This window comes from Gavialis gangeticus, unplaced genomic scaffold (genome assembly GCF_001723915.1).
Source record: "Gavialis gangeticus isolate Ggan-Ray unplaced genomic scaffold, GavGan_comp1, whole genome shotgun sequence".
Classification (NCBI taxonomy): Eukaryota; Metazoa; Chordata; order Crocodylia; family Gavialidae; genus Gavialis; species Gavialis gangeticus.
In genome coordinates, this window is record NW_017728991.1 from 5,425,018 (window position 1) to 5,435,095 (window position 10,078).

General features: G+C 42.3%; 1 protein-coding gene across 2 annotated transcripts in view; it reads right to left on the reverse strand.

Annotated features, from left to right (window-relative positions):
- Positions 1 to 2,304: 2,304 nt before the first annotated feature.
- Positions 2,305 to 10,078, reverse strand: part of AXIN2 (axin 2) — a 44,198-nt gene continuing 36,424 nt past the window's right edge. For both annotated transcript variants that reach the window (XM_019516502.1, XM_019516493.1), the window contains exons 9-11: positions 9,971 to 10,066; positions 8,413 to 8,580; positions 2,305 to 4,070 (exon numbers count right to left, since the gene is read on the reverse strand). In XM_019516502.1, coding sequence (XP_019372047.1) covers positions 3,944 to 4,070; positions 8,413 to 8,580; positions 9,971 to 10,066 — 391 coding nt within the window. In that variant the 3' untranslated portion in view covers positions 2,305 to 3,943. The remainder of the gene's footprint in view (positions 4,071 to 8,412; positions 8,581 to 9,970; positions 10,067 to 10,078) is intronic.

The following is a 10,078-nucleotide window of genomic DNA, read 5'->3' on the forward strand; positions in this document are numbered from 1 at the left end:
GATACTCTTCCTATTTCTAGTTAACCAATTGGTTACTGCTGCAGATAGCACTGGCATGCACCTGAAGCAGCGAGCTCTGGGTGGCATCGTGCCATTAGGGTGGACATGACACCACCATCAGATGGCATCTCCTCACTAGGACTTCAACCAAGCCAAAGGGCAAGGCAACAGCATGATTAAAATGTGTCACATAGACAAGATTTAGATGCATTGCATTTCCAGACGAAAGTCAAAGCTATGACCAAGGCTTTAGCTCAAGTCAGGGAGATTAAGTTAAGGGTCTGTCTACACGTTTTCATTGTGTTGCAACCAGGTCCTTTATTTCTCTTGGATCGTGATCCAGCCCTTGCAGCCGTAACACAAACACCTCCCTTTTGAAGTGCTGTTGACCGGGAGACTGTTGTGAGCTCTGTCCACACAGCCAATTATAAACCAGGCTGTAGCTTACCACATGCATTTTTGCCTACCTCACTGGGGGGTTGTGAGGCTTAGCAAATGTCTCTAGCATGCTTTGAAGGTGAAAAATGCTCTAAGTTCTAAGTGCGAGTATGATTTAAGTGCACAGAGTGGCTATATCTAGATCACACATGTACTGCTGTGTGGGGGTTGTTCTCCAAAAAGTGCCTCTCGCTCTTCACTGCCACCTGGCAACGTAAGGTGTCTGCACCAACATCCATTTCTCCAACCTGCATCAGGGGTGTTACAGTTTAAAAAGATCGGTTTATATTCATACCTTCAATTATAATAGTGCAACTTTCTCATGCTGGTTTCTTGTTTCACGGTTACAATTCTGGCGAAGTTATCCAAGAGCTTTACCCTGAGACAGGCTAAAACAATGTTTCTGATATAGTCAAGGTAGCTGAACACTTTCAAAGTGTCACATTAAGGTGGTGTCTAATGATCTCCATGTCCTACTTATAATTGAAACAGAAGAGAGTATTCACTTTTCATTCATTTTTAAAAGACTATTCAAATACCCTTTCATCTCTGCTAAACAGCCTGCCATGTATTTGAAGCCATTTTATTTTTTGTTTCTACAGACATCCAAAAAACAGAGGTGAGTATTTTGGAACATTGATATAAAGATGCAAAGGCTTGTGTGGCAGTGAATGACTTCAAGCAGCCTCAAACACATTTATCTTCCCAAGAAGAATTAGGCACAGTATGATTCATTTTAATAGCAGAAGAAAAATAATACTACTGTGTAGTGCTAAGTTCCTAACCTTTGATGGTAGAATAAAAAAAAATCTTTCTTCCCCCATGTTGTTGAAGTCTCCCTACACCCATCCGTTATGTCCAGCTTATCAATTAAGATGAACCCCATGAACTTCAGAAGGTGTTTAAAACAAGACACCATCCATTTAAATGTGTAAAACCGCCTGCAGCTTTTTTTTAACTGAAGGATTCAGTTCTGAGCCCTGTGTACTCGGTATGAAGTTGAGCCCTTTGATACAAGTTTTACTGATGTTTTAAATGAAGTCTTCTCATACACACAAAATAACCCAGATCCTTTCAACTACATGGAAAAGAGGGTGGGGAAAAAAGCAATAGGTGCCATTGGTATAACAAAAAGAAAGGGTTAGCTTCAGTTACTAACAACAGACTACGAACATTTCCATGAGTTTGTTCCTGGGCTCCTTGGGCGAGGGATGGAGGCGCATGGGTGATGCAGTCATCCTTACTGTAACTTCACAGAAGCCAGTAATCTCGACCAGGCATGGACGTGGGTCTTGCTCAGACATCAAGGAAGGAAGTTTCTGCATCATGCACACTGGAAGGAGGATGAACGTATGCTTAAGGCATTTAAGAGACCAGGGTTGAAGTCTTTGCTCTGTCAAACTTCCTGCGTCACCAAGGGAAGCCATCGAGGTGCTTTTGAAGAAGTGACTCAGGCATTTCAGTTTCATCAACTTTCCATGACTTATCAGCCTAAACGACTGCGCTCTTCTGAACGTAGGGCCTCTATTTATGACCCGTGTTTTAGAGACGAGGCACAGCAAATGTAACGCAGGACTGAAATTTTCAAAGCCACCGCCCCCCTATGCCGCAGGTGCACACACTGCAGTGCAGCACAGAGATACACCTAGGGTAGATCTGAAGGCTTCGGGTACCTGGGCTGGCTTGTTCACCACCTGCCTGGCTATCTGTGCACTACCTTGCACTGCAGCTCTATCCTTGGTCTTGTCTGCTGGTGGCAAGACCTTCTTGGTTGGGATACCACGGGGATCAGATCTTGATTGTTGTTCTGTGAAGGAGTGCAATAGAAAAAAATACCCACCTCTACATACCAAAACTCAGACAATATTAATTTGAAAAATATAAAATTTTAATAAAGGCTACATCTCTTAATTACAATAATTATTGTACCAAGTAATTTTCTTTAAATGAAACTCTTTATAATGCATAATTTACAGTATAAGTAGAACAAAATGCCATGGCAAAAGTCATGAGTACAGGACTTGTAATAAAAGGCATAAAATATATTTATACATAAACCCCTTAAACAAACAAGGGAAAGCTTGAACCCTGAATATAGGGCAAAACATGGCATAGTAAAACCATGCAGGCACAGGTACTGTACTGATTAAATTTTAAAAACACTAGAGATAGTGTATTAATATTTTCACCATACACTTTCTACAATATATACAGACTTACACAAAGTAGCAATGGCAAACAATGCACAGATTAACTTAATCAACATAAAACCCAAATGTAGAAATGGAAGGTCTTTCTTGGAAAAGGGTTGCTTTGTCCCAACAATGTACACACGCGCACACACTCACGCACAGAGGAAGAGGAAGCTATTCAAAGTGTAGCATAGAGCCTTAGCACAACTCCCATTGGCTCAAATGGGTGCTATGTAGAGAAGATAAAACATGTCTGAAAACCCACCCCACTGCATTTGCATGTGGTCTTAAATACAAGATGTGCTAACGCTGAAGTAGAAAGATAGCTATTTTTCCTAGCCAATGTAGAATACACATCTGGATTATAATCTGGTTTTGCAATGCATCCTTTTGGCGTGTTAACGTGGAAATGAGAACTGGCTGGCTGCTTGTTCAGCTCTCTTCCTAGGTCTGCATTTGCTATAGGCTGCCTTGGCATAGACAGGCCCCGGACACAACTTGGAGTCCCACACAATGAAAGCAACAATAGAAAGCCTCACGCCACAGAAACCCCTGGACAAAAACCAATCACCGTTGCTGTGTTGCATCAAACATGTAGAATGCTTAAGACCTTTATTTTGGATCAGAGCAGCATAGATTAAAATGCACCCATCTCTAGACAAGTGAATGGTAGGGTTGTTTTCTTTGCTTTTCTTTTTTCAGTCAAGGTTTCCCCCCACACCAACTTTTCTTTAGAGCTTTTATCTTCACTTGGAGAAGTGCTGGGCACAACATGTTTCCTTTCTTTGTAAAAGGAAAGAAATTATTAATGAACTTGGAGCTGAACTTTTAGATAGTGGGAACAACACACAAAAAATATATACCCTCCTCCCATATCCCCTCTCTTCTCCATTGTTAAAGCAGCATATCCATAAACTGGACTTAAGGGAAAAATCAGACTGTTCAATAAATATCAATAAGGATTACTGTTAAGGTAAGCTATACACAGTTTCTCTTAGTCCATAGATTTCAGATCCCCAGGAAGTCATATATTATGTATGGAAGTCTCTCAAACATGGTCTGCATCTCCAATAGCCAACAGTGGTCATGTTTTTAATAAATAGTTCAGGGTTTTTATCATCTCGGTACCCAACTCATGAATAATAAATGCCATTTTTTCCTCTAAGGCTAATTCAGCAAAGTCTTCATAGACCTTGCCTTTTTTTTTCTTCATTGGTTCAAAACTTTCCTTCAGAGTTGTTTTTCCCCCTTGTCACTACTGTGTGTCCAGAGACATCTCTAGCTTAGGATTTCTAAAAAGAACACCAATGCCATCAATCAATCCTCTCTACTTTTCCAAGAATCCTTCCTTCGTACATGGGCAGAACTGTGTCATCTTCCCAAATTTCTTCAAAAACCGCACCACAGTCAAATTCATCACTTGCTTTTTTAAAGTAATACCTGGTGTGGGAAAAATACAGTAGGGTTAAACAAAATGAAGACAAAGGATACGCTGCAATTATTTAAGATCACATGCATTATTTTCCTGCAAAGAGCCCAATTTCTCCTCTCAAATGAGACTCTCCACTGGCTTTAATGGGGTTACTAGGATTACAGAGGCAAGACAGATCCTATAATATGGAAAGCCTCCATCAGTCAGTAATGATGAGTTTGGATTATATGCCAAGTCTACTTGATTCAAGATAGGTGCAATTGCAGTCAGCCAAACAGAGCTAAAACATAAGTGTTTGAGGAACAAGGGCAAAGGAAAGGAATACACTACTTAATAAATAAAAGACACCTCCAGGATGGTGCCTTATATATGTTGGCAGCAGATATTTTCAGCAAGAAGGAAAATTAAAGAGTGTAGCAATTCCTGGCCAAGCATTTTATTTAAAGAAATAAAATTCAAACAAAAACATTCTTTGAGTTTTTTCCTTGTTGCTTTCATGCGTTTCTTCCTTCAAATTCTGGAGCACAACACTGCAATTATAAAATTTTATTAAAGGACCTTTTTAGAAATAGAAGTTAGCCTCAGCTCAAAATCTGCAACGTGCTTTCTGCAAAGGAAAGACTAACTGTGTGGCATTGGCCCCATGATAAAGCTCAGGGCCTTGCATTTATACACAGGCACGCATATTGAGCCTCCGCTCTTACGTTAGAGAAGCTGCTGTGTTTGTTCTCAGCTGCTTCCTAATGGTCACATGCAAAGAGCAATCTTGGTCTGGATTGCAATATTTGACACTGGAAGGTCAAGTAGTAGTGTCCTGCATTCCTTCTCTTTTGCTCTGGGTCGTTAGATCATGAAGCCAGTGCTCACACAGACAAAAAGTGCCCCCACCCCTCCTGTGTCAAACAGTAAGGACCCCTCTATTATCCTGAATTAGACCGTTCAGCTTCTTGATTAAAGGTTCCTTTTATCCCTTTTCTAGCATTCTTCCTTCTAAGGCTGCTTAATTGCATATGCACAAATGAAGGGCTTCCATTCAGAAGGTTAGCATTTAAGGAGCCTACCCGTCTGCTGCCACACACCTTCGATCTGCCCTGCTCTCGCCTGCTTTGAAAAGCACTTTCCCATCTGATCACCAGCAAGAGAAAATCTTCATCAGAGAGATCAGAAACTTCACCTCTGCACTGTCACTTTCAGACAGCAGAAGATGGAGAGGTGTTTGCTAGGAGCAAGAAAAGGTCACACAACTTTTGCAGGAGGGGAGGACAAAACCCTCAGCTTAAGAGTTTTTCACTTATAATAATTAACGGTCTTTGGCCTGTAGTGGTTTTTGAAAGTCCCCTAAGAGGAACAATTTTGCTATAAAATACTTCAAAATGAAATAACCAGTAATAATAGGATATAATTTTTTTAAAGGGAAAGCAAATGTCTTTGGCAGGTAGGGGGAGCAGGTCCTTTAGCTACAAAGGGAGAGTCAAAAAAGCTATATTTAGTCAAGATACGTTTAACACATTACTTTTTTTTAAGCCATTCCCAGTTGAATTGATGGACAAAATTGTCTCTTTAGTGGTTCAGCAATGAAACAGCTTATTTAAGTTCTTCATATAGACCTTGAGCCTATGCTTATTGAAGTTGGTGGCAAAGTTCCCACTGACTTTAATGGCGCAGGTCAGGACTATAATTCCCCAAGCCAGTAGGCTCAAAACAAAACCAAAATGCTAAAAAGCTTGAATGAGTTACAAAGACTTTCCCCTTGCCTGCCCCTCCTGCAGATAACAGCCAGCCTTCCCAAGAACTTCCTCCACAAGCCGAAACTCTGGTGGTGTTTACAAAATTTTTATTTGAGAAAACACGCTATGACCTTTTACATAATTACAACCTTATTTCACAGAGAAAGGAAAGGGGAAAAAAAAAAGTAAGAAAAAGAAAAGCAAAGCAATATCCTCCCCCACATCATCTTCAAACAAGTTGCTCCGCATTTACTTGCTCACAGAAATGGGTTTTCCATTGAAACATGTTTTATGTGGCAAGCTTTGCTTTCTTTTTTTTTGCCTCTTTTTTTTTTTTGACATCTGGCACCAATAGAGTCTAGCAGGCCTGGTGCTACGGCTCTGTTTTGAACTCCTGCCATGTTAAGAGTACTTGACACCACCCGTGTGTGTGTGTGTGGACCCCCCCCCCCCCCCACTACTGGTATTAAAAATCACTGCTTAATACCCCCCCACACACACACCTTTTTTATAAAGAAAGAAACACCACACACTCAGCACATACCCTGCTGGACACATGACTTTGGCACTGAAAAGGAGCAGGAACAGAGCCTTAGGTACCCATGTTGCAAACTGATTCAATCAATAAAGAATTTTGAGAGTCGACCATTTATGCATGTCTTTGTGCATTAAATGAAAGGCAAAGGCTTCAAAGACATGCTTATTAAGTGTGCCTTAAAAAGAAATCAATGCCAGATGTGACCAAGGAAGCTAGTTAGTGCTCCCTCTCATACACACGCTACTCTGGGCAGTACGGCCCTCTTCCCTGAAGGTCACCCGCCGTTTCACTCAAAGTCCAGCCAAAAGTCAAAGCTTAGATCAAAATGATTCCCTGGAGGTACACACATTTGTGTAATTAGTTTCACCTTGTGTCTGTGCAAGATAAAATACTGGGCACGTACCCAAGTTCCTTTTATAAATTTCTGCATTGTCTTTACCCAGGTGTAAAGGGGAGAGATCTAAGCAAAACATTGTTTCATCCTTGTCAGTCACTTTAAAACATTTTCTAAAGTAATTACAGTCTGACAAGGCACAAATAATTGCACCTGGAGGGGCTTAAAGGCCACAGAGGTTTTAATATCATATTCAAGCACCCGAGCATCACAAGACAGAATTGGTAGGAAACAAAAAACAGGCTGTTCTAGAGGCTGAATGAGGCCACCCTTTTCACCTCCCAGCCACTGGTTCACATCCAGCCCAAGTTGGTTACCACTGGAAACTGTTGCCATCTGATGACAGCCGAGCGGCCTGCGAGAGAGAATTTAGGAGGGACACAGTGCATCTCAGGCTATGAGAAGGCCAACAGCTCAGCGCAGCCTCACAGGGGTGATCGTCCTCAACCGGGAGGGATTGCCAAAGACAACGGCAGCCAGGTCCCAAAAGCTCACAAGGGGCCTAGAGTCTCACCTGTGCAGGTGGGTCCTTCAAAACTAGTGCAGGTTCCCTGGTAGGGCAACCTGGGAGGGTTGTGCTACTGCCAGTGCAGTGCCCGTTCTGGCTCTCACCCGGGGACTCCCGATACTGCGGCACGTCCTCTGGCACTTCGGTGGACCGGTGAATTCAGCATGAATGTAAAATATTTACACCTGGCTCTTTAACACTTAGTGCTGAAGAAAGGAAACAGCCTAGACAACCTTTATGACCTGAACATTTCATTACTGATCAGAGCCATTTAGCCAGTACTGTAAAAATAACCGAGGGAAAAAAAGCCTCTGCCATCGGAGTTGTGACGAGGTGGTGGCAAACTATAGAAATGACATAACCCACAGAAACCAGACACACAGACTTGGCCTTTGCAAACTCCTTCTACCCAGATGGGAAGCTGCCAGGTTTTTGTTGTTGTTTCTAAAAGGGATCTCAGCGCAACTCCGTGGAATTGGCCCTGCAGACTGGGGTGTTCGTGAGAACACGCACGTGTTTAAAGGGCCCACGGGTATCTGCAGCAAATCAACCACACCAAAAAGAGTCCTGCAAGCGTCATCTCCGTCTGTGCCCACCTGACACTGCACCTACCTTGATCACTTATGGCCTCCATTAGTGCTGCATTCAAACGCTTCACAGATTAATGCCCCCGTTAGGCCAAAAAGCATCATTACTCCCACTTTACAGGTGGGGGAGCTGAGGCTCAGAGAAATTAAGTGACCCAGTTAAGATCCAGAAGGGACTCGGTGACAGAGCTGGGAACTGAACTCACCTCCAAGTTCCCCTTTTAGCACCTGCCCCATAAGGACAGTCCTCTTCTTCCCGATACTCTGCTATTCTGGCAAAAGCTGTCCACGGGCAGCCTGTCAGCCATTATTTTTGGCTATAGGACATGCGCCAAGTTGACTATACTCGCAAGACAAAGCCACCCCCTGGTCTGATGGCCATCATACCTGAGCCATGCAGGAGCCTCACTAAGCCCCCCGTGGTTTGGCAGTGGCGAGACCCACATTGCTCAGCAAGACAGCACAGCCAACCTCCAAAAGGTGCCGTAAGTTTTTCCTTGTGGGCGGGTTTGCAGAAATATATTTGTTGATTATTTTGGCTCATGGTCCCAGCAGACCAAAGGAGGAGGAGGAGGAACAAACCACACGATTCTTACCTATAATTTCCCTTTTTGCTCAGCTGCTCTTTAAAGTGCCCAAGTGTCAGGCTCTGGGCCTTTAACATCCTCCTGTAGGGAATTTCTTCTCCACAGAAAAAATATGTGACAACCAACTCGCTAGACTGGGAGGTGTGAGCGACTGGGAGTTTCTTTGGCTCTTTGTGACTGAAATGAAACAAAAATATAGAGCATGGTTCTCATTTAGAAACAGAGTTTGTTGCAATCCAACCACATATGTTCAACAACATACAGCGTCAGTCAGCTGTACTGGGCGCAACAAAAAGGTCAGAGAATCATAGAAAATGAGGGCTGAAGGGACCTCGGGGGTCACATCTAGTCCAACCCCCTGCTCAAAGCAGGACCAGCCCCAGCTACATCATCCCAGCCAGAGACTGGGCTTGAAAAATACTTTGCACTTTGCTTGGTGCTGTACAAGCCTCCAAACACAGTGGGGTCCCGGTGCACCACTCGAGTCCTTAGGTACACCATTGCAAAACATCTGAGAAAAGTGAGTGAACTGAGCCTTAGGAATTATTCCCATTTTGTGGCTAGGGAAACTGAGGGACAGAAGTTTGTGTCTCAACAGGATATCTAAGGTTGAAGTCAGTGGTAAAGCTGGGATTCAAAACCTCAGTATATGGTGCTCCAACCATTATGGTAGAGGCCTAAGCCTTGAACCACACTATCTATTGTTAGTCGGCTTCTGGAAGGTCAGGGACAACTTGCATTATGTGCCCTAATGCAAACTGCGGGGCAAGGAATTTAGCTCTTTGGCAGATATTAATAGTTGTTACTGGCATTTTAAAGCTTGCTTGTTTGCAAACACTGCAACAGGATGATTTGCCCCCAGGTGCACAGGTAACCCCTTAATGACTGGGCAAAAATAGACTCAAACTTGTTCCTTATTTCAAGTGATGCTTTTTAGAGAATAATAATAATTACAAAAATACTATGTAACAAAATGGCAACAGTGTAGTGAATACCACCTAACTAAATCTAGAACTACTTCTGAGGCAATGTATACTTGGTGTGTCAAAAGGTCACAAAGTGTTAGTCCACAGTAATTTAGTCTTCCTAATTTGTTCTAAGTCTTTGTAGAGTGGCTTCAGAAAAAAAAAAAGCTCCTAGCAAAGACAGCTGGTGGACTTAAGGTCAACCAATTAAAAATGAAAGGCTCTAGTCAGGTGGCTTAGTCTGGACTTCAAACATTACTCATTGCTTAAGATGAAGAGGGTAAGAAAGAGAACTTTAATTATTTAGGCCATTTTAGACCTCTCTGTAGCAGATTTCTTGTTAAAAGAACCATCCTGTAATTAGACTAATCCAATCTTTGTCCACTTTACAAGAATGCAAGTTAAAAAGAACCAGGGACAAGATTTAAAAATGTTTTGTTCTCTGTTTAAAAAGTAGGTTTGAAATACCAAACTTCAAATATCAAACATTTCCTATATTTTCAAAGTACCATCCATTTAATGAAAGTCTAATTTTATGTATATAATGAAAATGCAATTAGATATGTGTTTCTATACCGTCTTTATTACACAGGCATACTCACTCTTCTGTAGTTAGACTTGCATTGCAAAAAGGGGCATTTCCTCCCTGGATGGCAGCTGAGTGATTTCGATCCCTCTGTTGATTTGAGGCTGAGCATCTGAAGTTGGGG